Genomic DNA, 17,997 nt, shown 5'->3' on the forward strand with positions numbered 1-17,997 from the left:
TTTATTCTGTATTCTGCACATATTAAATCTGTCTTAAAATACTTGACTGCCGTTCTTCTCTGCAGGAGCAACAATGAGGGTCATCTTGGATATTGAAGGCTCTTTGAGTATCAGTGTCTCAGCATGCACTGTCATACTTTAGCGTTATGGGAGGTCTCTACTTTGTTTTTCATTTTAGAGTATAATCTAGCTAACTTTGTGTAGACTTATTTACAAAAGTGGTATTCCTGAAAAAATTCACTTTCCCTTCTTCTGTGCCTGATTCACTATTCCAAGCACCTTATTCAGTATTGCAAGCAACCTATTTTTCAGCTTTCTCTCTGCCAAACCATTAACCTGTTTTCATTAAAATTTTACATTCATCACAATGAAAACAAAAGAAAAGGACATCCTCAACCATAAGAAATACCATCCTCAAGAGTTAGAGCTGGGCAACATTTATGCATTTGAAATGAAAATTTTATAACACTAGAGATTATTATCAATCTGGATGGATGGATGATGCCCTACAGCAGCCAGTAGCCTGGTGAGTACCACTGGTAACATCTGAATATTTCAGGTGCCTGGAAGCATCCCATGGCAAACCTACTTCCAAAGGGTGCTCTCTGCTGCCTCGACAGGACAGACATGGCTCATCTCCTACATCTCAGGATTCAGATGCTTTGCAACGGCCATACTCTCAGTGCTCATTGGTGCAGCCGCAGCATCAACAGGTAAAACTAATTGTTATCTCTGAATAATTAACATGCTTTTGTCAAAAGTGATTAAAATGGGATCCAAAGAAGTCCTGATTTAGACTTCAAGTTACCCAGTCCTGTGGCCCTGGCCACCAAGATGAGTGATCTCTACCAGAAATACGGAGCCCTCTGAGGTTCAGTGCTCAACTACCTAAAGACATTTAAACAGCCCCAAGACCTGTTTAAAGCTATTTCATTATGATGATATGACTTTTCATGGACTTTGTGTTGAGGAAAATTGTAAAACCCTGTATAATCCTATTTTAGAAGAAAGCTTATGCTTCCTTCTGTTAATGCCTTACACATGTAAGACCCAGCAATATTACTACAGATTGTTAATAAGATTCTGAAGAAAACTCACTTGAAGGGAGCAAGAAATTCAGTCCTGTAAACTCACAGCCTCCACCCAGGGGATCAGTCCTGTGTTGGTGAGCAAGGGTTGAAGAGCAGACATATCACTGAACATTTAAGGAAACCAGTTGAAGTCATGAGTTCATCTGTCACTAGGGACATCAGAGCAAAACACCCTTCTCCTGTGAGCCGGGTCTAGAGGTTGACCTTTAACTATCCCAATTCTGGAAACACACAAAGCACAGCTGTATCTAGAGATGCTGCAAAGGAAAAGGAAAATCTTTGATCTAGTGAGAGCTGCAGTATGCTAAGGGGAATCCCAAGAGATCACAAAAGAACCAAAAAAATTAATCTAAGTCCTAAAATACCAAGTGGGTCTCAGTTCTTAGCCCTGCTGTGACTGGTCCTTGTGATAAGGCAACTTCAAAGGCAGCAGCAATGTCCATGGAGGATTTATTGTGACTTTTCCTTGTTTTGTTTAAAAGACTGGAATCAGACAAGCTGTAATCTTCCAAGTCCGAGAGAGGGGAATCAGCAATGATACTACCACTTGTTTTGCACTCTCTCTACCCAGCATATACCTCCATTGCTGGCTTGGGAGACATTGCTGCTGCCACAATGTCTTCTGCAGATTCAGCTCTTCTCTCTGCTGACTCCATGTTCGCTCACAATATCTACAGGAAAATCCTGAGGAAAAAGGTACTTGGTTGCAGCATTCAGCAGTTTTGGTGTCAGGAAAGACAGCCTTGTTTCAAGACTATTTCTAATCCAGTCCATGATTGGAGGTATCAGTCCCTCAGCTGCTGAACTAATTCCTGGAGCTAGAGCTCCAAGCGTAAGTCAAGGGTGTTCATATCCTTGGTAGGGGTACCAATGTCCATACTGGTGAGCTTTGCTTATTCTAATACAACTGGTATAAAATTTGGATTAATGTCTTAATGGAAAAAGCATAAAACAAGGACCCTTAAAAGTCCAGAGGGCAGCTCCATCTCCAGGGGTGCCTACCTTGGGTGGCTGCTGGTAGCAAGTAGTGCCTGAAAGCATCAAGGGCTTGGTGAGCACCAGCCCAGGACAGGGCAGTGCTGGCCATCCCACCAGTAAATGTCATGACTTTAACGCCACAATCTCTGTTTTACAGGCTACAGAGATAGAGGTGTTATGGGCTATGAGGACCTCCATGTTGGTGTTTGGGGCTGGGGCTGCCAGTCTGGCTTTTTACTCCTGCTCTGTCCATGACCTCTGGTTCCTCAGCAGGGAGCTGGTGCAGGCCCTCCTCTTCCCCCAGTTCAGCTGTACCCTCTTCACTCCCAGCACCAAAACCTACGGCTCAGCTGCTGGATTCTTGGTTGGGCTCCTGCTGGGGCTACTAGCAGGGGAGCCTGCCCCGAGTATCCCCCCTGTCATCTGCTACCCAGTCTGCTCCCTGGTGAACAGGATCTACAGCCAGGTCTTCCCTTTTAAAACATTCACCATGCTTCTCACCTTCAGCACGATCCTTGCTGTTTCATACCTGGCCAAGGTTTTATTTCAGAGAAACCTCCTTCCCCACAGGTGGGATGTTTGCAATATCATAGGGGGAACCGGTATCCTCATCCTCCTGCAGCAGATGGAGAAACAGAGGGGTTCACCAACCATTGCACTAGAAGAAAACCGTGGCTAAACGTGGGGCTTCATTTGAAAGGCCACTGTGCATTCAGCAGTTAGAGTAAGGCACAAACAGCACAGCTCTTCCCTTTGCTCTCTCTGGTGTGAATTATTTAAAGTTCTCACAGAGCAATAAAACCAAATTCTGTTTACGTGTGAGCTTGAAGTCTGCAGTGATTAAAGTCACATGGTGATGGAGCACAATCTTGTGGTGGTGACCACAGGGTGGGCACCTCAGGCCCCGGCAGTGGTTGCTTCGAGGTGCTCCGGGTACCCCACCTGAAAGCAAAGCTATAAATCATGCTCCAACATTTAGGGCATTCCCAAGTCACATACTTTTCTCACCACAAAAGAGACAAATTAATGTTTAATAGATTGGATATTCTTGATTTAAAAAAAAAAAGGTGGGCAAACCTGTTTCCATTACACAGTTAGAGGTTTAGCATAACCATCCTTGGGGAGAATATCAGACCTATAAAAACACAGATTACTGAAAGCAGTGCAACCACCACAGTAGTCCAGCAGTAATATCAGCTCTGCACCATTCCTTATATGCTTTACAAAGCTTTCCTTGACACAGCAAAAACTTTTGCTTATGCCTCTCCCCACTGTGGTACCAGGCCACACAGCCAGTGTGGATCCCACAGCCTGGGGATGTGCAAGACGTTGTCTCTCATATGACCTGAAAAGGCAGAAGCAGATGTGCAAGATGAAGCAACAACTCTTAATTATTCAATAAGCCACTATCTCAAAAATTTAATCTGTAGCTGTAAAATTAAGTACTTTATTAGAAATTGTTAGCCATAGAATCTAAAACACCTGGTAAATCACTCATGTGACGGTGTTACTCTAGCACAGTGATAGGATGGTAAGGGACACACACACAGACCGCTATGTGAGAACTCAAAGGACTGCGATGACAGAAAGGTGCTAGAAACTAATCCTGAACCTTTCTGCAGGGACATGAAATCCCAAGGACAAGATCCCAAAAGAGTCAAGCCACAGGACAGTACAAAAAGCCCCTGATACCTTGTTTGCATAAATTCTCAATGGCTCGGAAGAGAAGGAACTCAGCTAAGTAGCGAGTTTGGCCTCTAGACTGAAGTCTGATGGACTAAGAACATCCCACAATGGGTAGGCCATTAAGATGTGAGATGAATTAAAGATTCAGGAGGATCCTGCAGCAGCGGCTCACAGACAGCTGTCATTTTATACTTCCCTCAGCAGGTGTGCAGCAGCTCACCAGGGATCAGTTGCAATCCACCCACAACAGTCAGCAGGAATCATGCTCACAATACCTTTACGAAGTGGTTGTGGAAGCTGCTGTGCATGAAAACATCTACACTGTTGAAGGGAAGATATTTACTGGCACAACCAAAATACCCTACAGCAGAGCAACCCTCACAGCCAACTGAGCTGCTGAGGGTGAAAACAATATGCTGTTCCACGAATTGCTTCCAGCATGTGTATGCACGAGGAGAGAAACTCCACTGGTGCCACGACACACGGCTGCACCAAGGTCAGCGAGGAGCCACAAGTCACTCTAAACTATACAAAGGTAAGTGTTATGGCTCAGGAGGAGGACTGGCAGCTCTTTGCTGTAGATATGGCTTTGATGACTCTGCTCCCCATGGGGAGCATTCATCTCCTTTAAAATATCCATCCTCAGTAAGGTAGGGATTCTGCTCCCCATCAAATAAATATCACACAACCTTATGCTTTGCCCTAGTGTTAGTGAACACCTGGAAACACTTAGCTCCCCACGCACAGCAGTCTTGTTTATATGCTTTATTAAACCAAGACCAGAAATTCTTTCCTATGTCTCTAGAGACTGCCATGAAATATTAATTATAATGCCTAGAAAATGGGAAAAGAAACTTGTTTTGAAAATTAAAAGCATTATCATTTACTATGGCCCTAGGTGGTCACCCACTGAAATCTTCCACACCCCAGTGATTTGAGTGGGAGCATGTGAGGTTGTGCTTAGCTAAGGGAGACATCAAAGCTATCATTATCTCAGCACCAGAAGAACAGGGCTCTTGTTAAATCGCAGCTGCTGTATGCTGATTCAGTCATACTCCCCTGTAAGATATAGGGCTGACCTAGTCTGGGGACCTGTAACTCCCCCTGTATGGAGCAGACCAAAGCTGACATACTGCACTTGAACCAGGGCACAGATTTGCTGCATGGCCCAGCTGAGAGTGAAACTGATGTCCTCATGCCAAAGTCAGCACCCTGCTCCCTGACCACAGAATTATACTATGGTTAGGGTTGGAAGGGATCTTAAAGATCATCTAGTTCCAACCCTCCTGCCATAAGCAGAGACACCTGCCACTAGACCAGGTTGCTCAAAGCCCCATCCAACCTGGCCTTGGACACTTCCAGAGATGGGGCAGCCACAGATGGGCAACTTCTTCAAGTGCCTCACTGCCCACTGAGTAAAGAATTTCTTCCTAATATCTAACATAAATGTACCCTCTTTCAGTTTAAAAACATTGTCCCTTGTCCTGTCACTATCTGCCCATATAAAAAAATCCCTCTCCCTCCTTTTTACAAGCCCTCTTTAGGTACTGGAAGGCCACAATAATATCTCCCTGGAGCCTTCTCTTTTCCAGGCTGAACAACCCCAACTCTCTCAGTCTGTCTTGATAGGAGAGGTGTGCCGGTCCTCTGGTCATCTTTGTGGCCTCCTCTGAACCCACTTCAACAGGTCCATGTCCTACCTGAGCTGATAACCCCAGACCAGGATGCAGCACTCCAGGTAGGGTCTCACAAAAACAGAGTAGAGGAGCAGAATCGTCTCCCTTGACCTTCTGGCCACATCTCTTTTGATGCAGCCCAGGAGCCATCCCACACAGCAGCTCTGAAAGGCAAATGTCTACATCTTGAGATACTTTTTCTCTACACCGTTGTGCTCAACTTCTCCGGCTGCTTCCCCACAGAGTCCCAAAGTTTGACATTAAAGCCTTTCTGTGCTAACATGCTTGGCGTGGTGGACAGTAGATCCACAGCTTCCCGAGAGAGTGTCAAAGGACACTGCTAAAGAGCGTCACCACCACCATCATGTTACCACCCAGTGTTACCACAGAAACTCCCAGAGACTTCAAATAGGAACATCTCAGCACTGTAAGGGGGCATACTCAGCCATACTCTGCCCTTTCAAAGCCTCCCTAAATTTCATACCACTAAAAATGCTCGGCTTTGTGTGAAGAGAGGAAAATGGCAAATACACAATTACTGTAGCTCTCCTGAATGTTTACCATTTTCCATCCTTTTATGACTCCCTCCTCAGAACATCCTCCATCAAGCTTAAAAAGAAAACATTAATCAAGGTCAGACAAAGTTTTGAAAGCAATTAGCTGCAAGTAAAATAAATATAAAAGTAATTCTAGCCTATACTTAATGACCAAATGCCTAGTTGTTCCAGTCCAGCACACCCAAAGTCCTTGAGGTGTTGGATGGGGGAAAACAGCCCAGCTCCCAGGAAAGTCTTCTTCTCATAGGAACTGCCTCCAGTTCAGTATTCCTTTATTTTTCTTTCTCCCTCTTTATAAAAAATTCATTTGGTCACTGGAGGGCCTCAGTTTACTTTTCCACATATGGATTTATCTCCTTTGACCCTTAGATGTGTCCATGCCAATGACTCTGTTCAGTTTCAGTTTTCATAAACTTTCCTCAGCCTAGACAGCTGCTACCTGGTTTTGGCATTTTTGATGTTTTCTGACTTTAATAATACCCTATCTGTCATGTTTAACTAAAAAAAAAAACCAAACCAAAACAAACAAAAAAACCCCAACAACCAAAAACCAACCAAACAAACCCAACCAAACCAAACCAAAAACCAACCCAAAACCAAAAAACCAACCCAGCCTGCAATTTGGGAAGCATTTGGTTTACTATGAGTTCCTGGTATCTCATCAGATCCTCACCAGGCATCTTCAGATGTCTCATTTATGTAGACAAGAAAATCAGGAAGACAACGCTACTGAAGGGAAATCTGCATCTCTTTCCTTTTTCACTTATTAATTTTTAGGATTTCCTAAATGTGTCCTCAATGGAATAACAATTGCATTCAGCAAGAAAGCAAACGAACACACGCAGGTTTGCCAGACATTTCTAGCACTGCCAGGAAGATACTTCCAGGTGAACTATGAGCTGCATGGGGCCAGGATGAACCTCTCATTGTTTCCAAATTCTGTGCTCTCTGGCTTTTCCCCACATGCCACACACCAGTCTCGCCTTGCAGTTCTTAGACTTTGCTACAACCTCTGCTGCAGAAAACATCACCTCAGTTATCAAAGCTTTTTAGTCTTCTAATAACTTTTCCTGCTCTAGACTACCACTGAGTTTTGTGCTCTTCTAAGAAAAGAAGAATTGAAAGGCATTAATCTCCCACAGCAAAGCAATTGTAAATATGTTTAAAAAACAGATTTCTTTGCTGATCCTTAAAACGTCAAGATGATTCATCATCCCCAGGGATGGGAATGCTGTTGCATGGCTTTCTCTGCCTCCAAGTAGGGACAGGATCACCTTTGTGTCTAGAATTTGGGCTGTCCGGAATAACCAAAAGAAGTAGAATAACATGAACTAGAGTAAGGTTTATACTATCAGACACAAAAGCACGAACATCCCAAAAGATGTACAGATAAATTTTTTTCAAATTCTGCTGGGAAATGTCTTTCTTCAACATTAAACAACCTCAGAAACAAACAGTCTCGATTCTTCGGCCAAAAGGGCAAATGGTTGTGTTTTTTTAAAAAATCTTTTGGCAGGTCTCTTGCAGTACCTGTCTTGGCAGAGGTGTCCATTTTCCTCCTTCCCTCCTCAGTTTTCCTCCACCAGCTGTCTTACCTGACCCTGAGGTACTGTTGCACGAGTTTGACTTCGCAGATCTCCTTTAAGCAACACACTTGACTGACTCGTGCTTTGCTTACCCAGTCCCTTGAAGAGGGACAGCATTTTAATTCATTCTGAGAAGGATTTTGAGATCTTTGGAAGAATGCTCTGCTACATACAGTGAACAGTCTTTTTGCATCATGTGAGAATTTCTGCCCACAGCTGGAGGGCAGTTTTCCCCGTCAGTTTAATTCCCATGCTGGACTAGTAGAAGTTATTTATCTTTACTTTAGCAAGACTTTTAACACTGTCTCTAACAAAATCTTCAAAGGTAAGCTGATAAATTACAGGTTAGATAAGTGGACAGTAAGATGGACTGAAAAGTGGCTGAACTGCCAGGCTCTGTGATCTACAGCAATGGTTTTGGATGCCAAAACCTAGTGTGACCCAGGGTTTAATGCTGGGCCCACTGCTGTTTAGCATCCTCACCAACGGCCTCAGTGTTGGGGCACAGCAGATTCAGTGAGTTTGCAGACCATACAAAACAAGGATGAGTGGCTGATACAAGAGATGGATGTGCTGCCATCCACAGGAACCTGGACAGGCTGGAGAAACTGATTGACAGGAACCTCATGAATTGCAGCAAAGTTAAGTGCCAAGTTCTGCAACTGGGGAGGAACCAACCAGGCACTAAGGCTGGGAGCCAATGTGTTCTAGTGAGATAAAACACCAACAGCCTCCTGGGCTACACAAGGCAGAGCACGGCCAGCAGGAGATGACTCTTCCCCTCTGCTCAGCCCTGGTGAGAGAGTTGAGTGAAGGACTACAGAGGTCATCAAGGATTTGGACCATATGTCACACAATGAGAGGCTGAGAGAGCTGGGACTGCTCAGCCTGGAGAAGAAAAGGCTCAGGCAGATCTTACCAATGCATTTAAATTTTGGGGGGGTGGAGGGAGGCAGGGCTGGGGGAAGAAAAGCCAGACTGTTCTCTTTGGTGCCCAGTGAGAGGACAAGAGGCAATGGGCACAAACTGAAAACCAGGATAATCCATAAGAAATGCCTTTTTCACTCTAAGTGTGGTCAGGCACTGGAAGAGGTCACTCAGAGAGGCTGAGCTGTCTCCACCCTTGGAGATATCCAAAGTCAACTGGACACAGGTCTGAGCAACCTACTTTCACTGACCCTGCTCTGAACAGAAGGTTGGACTAAAGAATCTCCACAGATGCTGTCTCACCTCAGTCTTTGTGTGATTTTGTGACCCTGGAAGAATACAATGATAGTCTCATGGCACAATGTAAATGCCTTCAGTGGCAGCATCGCTTTGGTGGGCTGGGACTCCTTTTAGACATGTTCTCACTTTAGCCACTGGCAATAACAAACAGTTCCATCTTTGAAAGGTTTTATTTAAAGTTATCATAAAGCTTTTTTTTTATTTTTATTGTCATACAGTGGTCTGGACCTAAAATTGTCCACAATAACACAAGTCTAGCTTAGCTGGATGTAGGAAAAACTAACAAAAGCTGGGATAAAAAGGCCAGAAAGGTCTGGATCATTTCTGTGGATATGGGTGTGATAAGAACTCTTCAATGCTTCTAGTGCCATTGTAGTTTATGCATGACAATGAGGAGAAAGATTCCAAAAATGTGGAAAAAGTGCTTCCAGACTAAAAGAGTGTTTGGACTGGATTTTACTCTGCTACCTCAAACAAGATGAAAAGCCTCTTGAACACTGCTCGGACAGGGTCACTCCATGAAGCAGGGAGAGGACCCAGTGGACTCAAAGGTTATGTCTACATGACTAAATGCTTCTGCATAGAGCAGCCCTGGTCCTAAGCCAAACTGTAGAGTTAATGTAATCAGGTGGGGATGCAAAGTCTGGTGGAATAGAAGTGGAAGATTGTAGAAGCTGGAGGAGCCAAATCTTGTCCAATCTCTGTTCTCTGGAGTCATATAAGGTGAACTGTCTCCAGAATAGCAGTTGAGTTTTCATTTCAAGTAAACCAGTTGGTTCACTCAAAAAAGGTCCAGAGAAGGCACTAATATTCACACAAAATGGACAGTGAATGGTCTGGGACCTGGGACTGAACTGAAAGGATGAAATATTTGCAGTAGACAGACTTAAAGCAGCAAACACCAGCATCTGTGCAGCATTCTGTTGTTGCCTGGGCTGGCAGGAGCCACCGAGTTACCCTGAGGCTTCCATTGTCTTGGTTTTCCTTGACATTTTTATAGTTCATCTGCGGAGCATCTGAGATGGTATCAGACAGAAATTTGATTATGAAAGAAAAACAATACCAAATCAATGCCATGTACATTAGGTAGATTAACAACTGGCTGACAGATTTGAAATGTAATTACAAGTAGGAAATCATCATCCAGTATCTGAACCTCTAGCGAGGTTGGTTCTTGGCATCGTGTAATTTTACTGCACTAACCAGTGACTGGGTAAGCAATGAGGACCAGTCCACACCATGTGCTCAGCTGGTCAAATGAGCTGCAGGTCAGTATGGGCTCACGGACAATCTAATGCAGGTGTCTATAGACAGATCAGGTGTATCACAGTCTAAACCCAGCTATTGGCTGTGTTGTTCTAAAAAGAAGGTTCAAGTGACTCTGTGTACTGTAATGTGAAGATTCAAAGGAGATCAATCTTACACAGAGCATGCTTCTGCTATTCTATCTTTTTTTTTTTTTTTTCTCACAGGCAGGGCTTATGACAACATCCAGTGCCTGGATGTTAAAACTAGACAAATTCAGACTACAAACAAGGCTCAGCATCCTAAATGTAAGATCCATTAAATGTTAGAACAATTTGCCAAGGACTGAGCTAGATTCTTCATCACTGAAAACCCCTGGCACAACTTACTGGGCAATGCAAAAACCTGGGCAATGCAAAACCCTGATTTACATGACAAGAAAGGAGAAAGAAGTTTCTTGGGAAGTTGGAAGAAATAGGACTAGCGGGAGACATACGGGAAATAGGACAGAGGCTGAGCTCACTGCTCCCCCAGTTACGTTTTATAGGCAAGAGAATGCATAAGCCACTGTTCGGTTTGTGCATTTTTATTTGGATTGTATCATTCTAAATATCGCTGTGGTGAAAACATATCCAGAATTATAGTGGATAAAACCTGAGGGTCTACTGTCCTTCAAATTGAGTTTTGAGAAAGTACTAAACTGCTAAGAGAATTTAAATTGGTTTTTCCTTAATCACTGCTCCCTGGCACATACCATGAGACGTGCCTTGTTGGGACGTATTGAGTCCGCCTGATCACCATTCTTCACACGATTTTCTAGGGACAAATGTTGCTGAACTCGCCACCCAGATACCCAAATTGCAGAGATGTTTTAAATATTTACACTCTAGCACTGCATAAGCTCAGTCCCCAGTAACACAAACCAGCACTTCCCTTGCAGAGCATGCCCTTCCCCACACCCTGAGTGGGGCCCTCCCAGTATCACCAGAAATGTCCGTACCAGGAGACACAGATTACCACCAAGCACCATTGCCTGCCACTTCCCAGTCAGATACACACTTCCCCAAGTGGCCAGTGGCCTTTGGGCCCTGGAAAGACACCTGCAGCCCGTCACAGCTCACTACCCGCAGCGTGACACTGTTGAAATTGTTGGGAGGTCTTCTGGTGTCAGCGATGGTGCTGTGTGACCTCCTCCAGAAGCCACCTTCCCACATTGTACTCCGGCAAGTTAGAGGTGAAATATCAATGAAGTTTCCATCTCTGATATGTTTGGAGTAGTTCCTAAATCCTCCACACACACAGGCTGAGGTGGGGCATAAGGCCAAGGCTGTAATTGACGTTGTGACGTCTGTGGTGCTCCAGGAGGAAACCAACCATGATGTGCGTGCAAAGGTCTGAGCTGTGACTGCCTTGAGTTACCCATACTTGTTTCCATGGGAGGCACCATAATTATACCGCCATTGCTGTGGTGGTTTGGGCTAGGCCTTCCTTGGTGACCAGTTTGTAACCAAGGAAGGGTCCAGATTTACCCAGTATTCCCTACGATTTTTACGTAAGCCAGATTATAAGAAGAAAGGAGGAGAGGCCTTCGTTCTCTTTCCTTCCGGCGGCTTGGAGGTGCAGGTTCCCTGCTGTTGAGTCTGCCGTGTTGGGGAGCGAGGCCTGGTAAGGCCTTGTCGACCTTGGGAGGCGGAGGTTGCCGGCGATTGTCCCGGAGCAACTCTCGGTTGTCCCAAGGAGAGTGGTGGGATATTTTCTTTACTAACCCTTTAGTTGCTAGATCTCGGGCTACTGATTGGGATATATATATATATATATATATATATAATTTTGGTTTTGTTCCCTTTCCCTTCCCCCTTCCCCTTCCCTTGTGAAATTGTATATATTTTAAATTGTATATATATATTTCAATTGTAACATAAGTGTAAATATATTTTTATATATCACTTTAGCTGTCTCTCTCGTTTCGGGTTTTCTTAGTTGGTTGTTTTTCTCCCTCTTCTCCCTGAGGTCTGGGGCGGGGGGGACGACTTCTGGTGGTAAGGTTTGGAGACTTGGCAGGGAGCCAGCTTCAAACCATATCAATTGCTCAATCATAGTTATTATTTGAAAGGCCACATGCCTAACATGCTTCACCAGTCATTCTGCAGGGCCAGACGAGCTGAGCTTGACTCAATTTGCTTCAGTGCTCCATATTCCCAGCTGCCTTGCAGGCATTGTTCAGACACAGGAACCAACAGAGACAATAAGCCAAAACAGCCTGTAGTGAGGAGCATCAAGCCCTGCTCTCTAGAGAGACCCTGTGGCAGCCTCAGCTCAGTGCTTCAGCAAAACCAGAGTGAGCCTAATCAGTGGTACAAAAAGAGAGTTTTGGTTTTGGCAGCTCAGTTAGACCCTGTGAGGACACTGTTGTGCTGACAGGGTAGGTCAAAGTAAATTCTTTGCACCAAATTTATGTCAAATGAATTGGAGAGGTGTTCATGTGATCCATATAAAAGTGCGGTTGAGACTAAAGTGTGAATATTTAAATTATAGTTGATTTCAACTATACCAGTTTAATCATGTCTAATCATTGCTTTGCTTAATTATTACTCATGCTTAATTTTATTTAATTTCTCACTCCATCTGTACACATCACTACTCCTGCATCTTAGGAAGTGACCAAATTGGACATAGAAGACAGGCTTGAGCACCTGGGGCATCCCAAGATTTGAGATGATGGAAGCTTGTGCTATTCTGGTCATGGAGAGGACATCATTGAAACTCACAGGAAAAAAGGGAAAACACAAGAGACCCTTTTTCATTTGCCCCTTTTTGAGATTGTTTTCATTCTGCACATAGTGGATAGACATGTCATTCGCTTTGCTGAATTCTGCAATTGAAAATATTCATGCCACTAATGATCAACAATGAAAATTACCATGGGCCAGCAAAGTAGAACTAGAGTACCTTGGAAAATGGTCAGATGAATCTTATATGTGATAAAGGCTCCTCTTATATATTCTTTGTACAGTGTAACACTAACCAAGCCCTTTTCTAGGCAATAGACAATAACTTCAGACATTGATGTGAGGTGAAGGGTTATATGAATGTGCCAAACTAGAACATAATTATTTTTATTTAATTGGAAGGGCATTACTTTTACCACAATGTGAGTTGAGTTAATCAGTGACATCAAGACTGGAGGCAGCTTGGGCTGCAGTGATAATGTGCTGGTGGAGTTTACAGTCCTGAGGAATACAGATCAGGCGAAGAGTAAAATCAGAACCCTGAATTTTAGGAAAGAAAAATTCCAGCCATTCAAGGAGTTAGTCAACAGGACTAAATGCCCTCAGGGACAAGGGAGTGGAAGAGAGTTGGGAGATCTTTAAGGGCATTTTCCATAGAGCAAAAGAGCTCTTGATCCCCAGTTGTAAGAAATCAAAAAAGGAAGGCAAGAGAGCAGCATGGCTGAGTTGAGACCTACTGGCCAAACTAAAGAGCAAGAAGGAAACACACAGGCAGTGGAAGCACGGATAGGTATCCCCAGAAGAGTACAGGGACACTGCCCAGGTGTGTAACTATGGGGTGAGGAAGGCCAAGGCACTGCTAGAACTGTAGTGATAGGAAAAGGGGTAATGGTTTTAATCTGAAAGAGAGATTAGATTTAGATTAGATATAAGGAAGAAATTTTTATAGTGAGGGTGATGAAACATTGGAACAGGTTGCCCAGAGAGGTGGGATAAAGACCTCCTCAGAGACTCAGGACAGTGAGGATTTATTTTCTCTGTTTTGGCACAAACTTCCTAGAAAAAAAAAGTAATTTTGTGCTTTAGTTTCCCATTGAAGGAACACGGGAAACCTATTACACTCCCTATAAAAACAGAAGGAGGATGATCTTGGAAGAGTTTTAATGCTGCAGCAGTACCTCACGGACGAATGCAATCACCCAGCTCAAAGGTGTGCTTTAAGTACCTCCAATTTGATAACAGCTGTTTCCAAATGTCTCCCTTCTACTAAGTATCTGTGCATTCTCAGATACACATTTCTGCACTATCATTTGATTTTTTTCCCCTGTTTTCCTAACCTGTAAACCCACAGACCAAATTCAAAAGGAGACTCAGGTAGTCCAGATAGCTTAAAAAGTGGAGGAATGCTGACAGACCAGAATAGCCCATGGCCTCTCCTCTTACAGCTACTGATTGATTAGGGGTAAGAGAAGGGCTTTTCATACTGTGCCTCTGCCAAAAAAATAAAAGGTAAAAAGAAACCACTGACACGCAAAGTGCAGATTTGGCCAGGTTCTACTTCAGATGATGAAAAAGCCTTTTTTTCATCTTATACAAGTGGAATTAATGTTTTTTATACACCAAGACCTCACGATGAATGTTCTTTTCCCTTAGAGAAGACCAGAATAAGTTAAGCCTGGACCACCAACTCCATGTGAAAGAGGAGGGGCCAGCAGGATGTTACTCATTTTTTGACTACTCCTGTGCCTGGTGTACATTTCTGTTGCTGATTCAGAAACCTGTAGCTCTTTCCTGCTCTCTGTCAGCTGTTTGCCAGCTCACTGCATCAATCAAAAGCATCTCAAGGCAATGGTGAGCAGCCTCTGGAGCCCTCTGACCCTGCAGATGCAATGACCTGCAGCCCCTGCTAACATTTCTTTGCTCAGTTTTTTCCCATGGTTTCCTGCAGGATGAAATTACCTCTAAAGGGCTATTTCCTGGCTGTAATCTCTTTGATTTTTTAACTCTGGTGTTTTTTATATTTTCTTCAGACATAGGTCAAGCAGACAAAGACAAGGTCAAGCATTTTGTCAAGTAGAAAAAAGATATCAATGCAAAAGGGTGAGGGGAAAAAAAAGCAAGCCCTCTGTATAAAGCACTTCAGACTACTTATGCAGCATATTAGAGAGCAAAAGGAGCTTTCTGGCTCCTATCTGGCTGTTGTTGCAATTGTTAATGTGGTTTTGTTCCATTATTAATGACACCAGAAAAAGAAATCAGGCTTTCCACACAAAGTTGAGAGACTGTCATCTGACATCTTCCAGCAAGAAGGAAGGAAAAAATGCTTAAAATAATGGAAATAAGCAAAGGGAAGGGGAAAGGAAACTTAAAATACTGAGCATATAGCAATAAAATCTGCAGATATCTATAGCAGCACAGGGATTGTGAGCCAAATCTCTTACAAGCCTTGTAAATCATTGCCAGAGCCTGCTAGTTTAAGGCCACTTGGTAATAAACAAATTAAAACTCATCTGTTACAGTCTATATTGTATTGCATGATATGTCCTTGTTTCCTAGAACTGCTGTTTGACAAGCAGAGAAAAGTAAAACCAGTAGAGCAGCACTAATGGATGAAACATCTATAACCTGGAGTGGCATATCATTAGCCTCATCTGGGTGTGGTTGGACAGGACTTTAATAAAAAGCTTCGTTAGGAAAATACATCATGAATATGCTAAGGTAAGTAAAATCAGGAATAACACTCCAATCTGGCCTTCCTGTAAAGTTACCCTGAGTTAGATACCAAATTAGCAATCCCGCAGAAGAGTCAGATGGGATGCATACCTTTGCTCTCACCTGGCAGAAACAGCTCCATTGCTGAAGCCTTGCACTGATGCCCAAGCACCAAAGCCCACGACCTACACACCAGCTTATCCACAGCACATCCTCTTCATATTCCATCCCAACAGCAGGAGATACTTGCTGAGGCTCATCACCCATTGCATTGGGGGTGCTGAGAGGCAGGCAGAGGCTGAGGGAACTCAGAGGGGTCAAGCATCAAACTCAGATTTGGCTGCTAATCAATTATACAGCTATCATCAGCACAAGACAAAATGACCTCAGGTTGTGCCAGGGGAAGCCTAAGATAGATATTAGTAAAAATTGCTTCACTGAAAGGGTTGTCAAGCTTTGGAACAGGCTGCCCAGGAAAATGGTGGAGTCACCATCTCTGCAGGTATTTAAAAGACTGTAGATGTGGTGTTTAGGGACATGTTTGGTTTAGTGGTGGACTTGGCAGTGCTGGGATAACAATCAAGCTCAATGAACTCAGAGATTTCTTCCAACCTAAATGATTCTGATTCCTTGAAGCCAAGTGGTTCTCTCTGTAGTCACTTGTTGATGGGGTTGCACCTCATGGTCCCCAGCACCAGCCCCCACAGTGCAGCTTGCTATGGCCACACTCCTCCACAGGCTGCTAGCAAGAAGCCTGCCCTGAAAATCCCCCTGCCCTCCACTGCTCCGCTTCCCCGCCACCGGGCTCACACCCTGCCCAAAGCACTCACCCATTGCCACCATTTCACAGGGTGAAACGGTGTATTTCTGTTTAAGAGAAGCCTTCTCTCTTTCAGAGGGAATGTTTGCACCACAGAGGGAAGGAGCACTGTTTCCAATGGACTGTCAAGGAGAAAGGAACCAGCTAGCTTTCAAATAAATATGGTTTATCATAGCTTGATTAAATGCTTTCTTAATGCTGGGCATTTTGTAATGTCACTGTATTTCCTGATGTGCAGTTTATATTGGAAAAAACCAACCTCTAGATATTTTATAGTTTTCCCTTTAAAAAGAAGGAATCTAAAAGCTCTTTGCTGTTAATTATTGATGCCAAACACAAACACTCATTTCTTATCCCAGGACTGAACATTTGACCTATACTGCAGAGCCAAAATTCAATATTTGAGAAGAACTCCAGATGCAGATTTCAATTTCATGACTCACATCTGTCTTTCCAATAGGGTGGATTAAATCCATGCAACCAGTGTGATACATTTCAAATAGGTGAAGTTCAATTCGTTTTATATGAGCAGATGCCTCATATGTTGTGCTGCCAAAATAGGTCACTGGGCCAAAAGCTCAAAAATAATTTAACTAGAATTTGAAAGAAATGAAAAAGGAAAATCACATTAAGTCACATCACCATGAGACCTTATTTAATGCTTTGAAGCACTTCCATAAAGTGATGGGATCAGGAAGAAGCTTTGCCAGTGGGAATCTCTTCCAGGGGAAAGGCTACACACTTTCTAATGTAATTTCATTTTCAGCAGTGACACCTGGGCACAGTGTTGGCCTGATGAAGCAAAGGGGATTTGGCAGAGCACAGGAGCAGCTCAGACAGATCACAGAAGCTTCTTCAAACGCTTCTTGGGCTCTGGCGGGCTTGGTGCTGTGACCACTTCCTCAGGGAGCCTATTCCAGCACCCAAACACTCTCTGGGTGAAGAACCTTTCTTTAATATCCAAACTAAACCTCTCCTGACAGAACTTCAAGCCATTCCCTCAGGTCTTGCTATTGGTCACCACAGAGAAGAGATCAGTGTCTGCCCTTCTTCACCCCCTCACAAGTCGTAGACTGCAATGAGGTCTCCCTTCACTCTCCTCCAGGCTGAACAGAGCAAGCGCCCTCAGGTGCTCCCCACACAGCTTCCCCTCAAGGCCCTTCACCATCTTCGCTGCCCTCCTTTGGACACTCTCCAATAGCTTGATGTCTTTCTTATATTGCAGTGACTAAAACTGCACACCATATTCAAGGCAAGGCCACACCAGTGTAGAGCAGAGCGGGACAATCACCTCCTTCAACTGGCTGGCGATGCTTTGCTTGATGCCAGATGGGGTGGAACGTAAGCAATTCATAGCCTGCCTCCGAAGATTAAGTGCAAATGCACTTTCGTGCAACCCCAGCACCATGGCAGGCTGAAAAACCTATGTGAGATTATATACTTGAGCAGTACATCCTCACTGGCCTCTCTCCCCCCGTCCCTTTATCTGACTCGCATTGCTGAAGCTCCAAGGGAGACACCAAAATTTGGGGAAGCTGGAGATTTTATTGCACCTGATTAAACTCTGGGCCCTGGAGGCCATGCAGATTGCACCCTCTCTTATCAAAGCCTGACACTTAAGTCCTAGAAGTCCCCTCTAAGGTGTGCAAGAAGGAAGCTGTAATGCCATAGGGAGGTTTTCACCTGGCTG

At 44.0% G+C, this 17,997-nt stretch overlaps 1 protein-coding gene across 1 annotated transcript; it reads left to right on the forward strand.

The window, feature by feature from the left end:
• Window positions 1–563: 563 nt before the first annotated feature.
• On the forward strand, window positions 564–3,525 carry LOC113947561 (high affinity choline transporter 1-like). Its single transcript, XM_027644265.1, has 3 exons — window positions 564–713; window positions 1,663–1,787; window positions 2,227–3,525. The coding sequence occupies exons 2-3, from the start codon at window positions 1,707–1,709 to the stop codon at window positions 2,746–2,748; spliced, it is 603 nt and encodes a 200-aa protein (XP_027500066.1). The 5' UTR covers window positions 564–713; window positions 1,663–1,706; the 3' UTR covers window positions 2,749–3,525.
• Window positions 3,526–17,997: the final 14,472 nt, after the last annotated feature.

This window comes from Corapipo altera, unplaced genomic scaffold (genome assembly GCF_003945725.1).
Source record: "Corapipo altera isolate COAL_440 unplaced genomic scaffold, ASM394572v1 0, whole genome shotgun sequence".
Taxonomy (NCBI): domain Eukaryota; kingdom Metazoa; phylum Chordata; class Aves; order Passeriformes; family Pipridae; genus Corapipo; species Corapipo altera.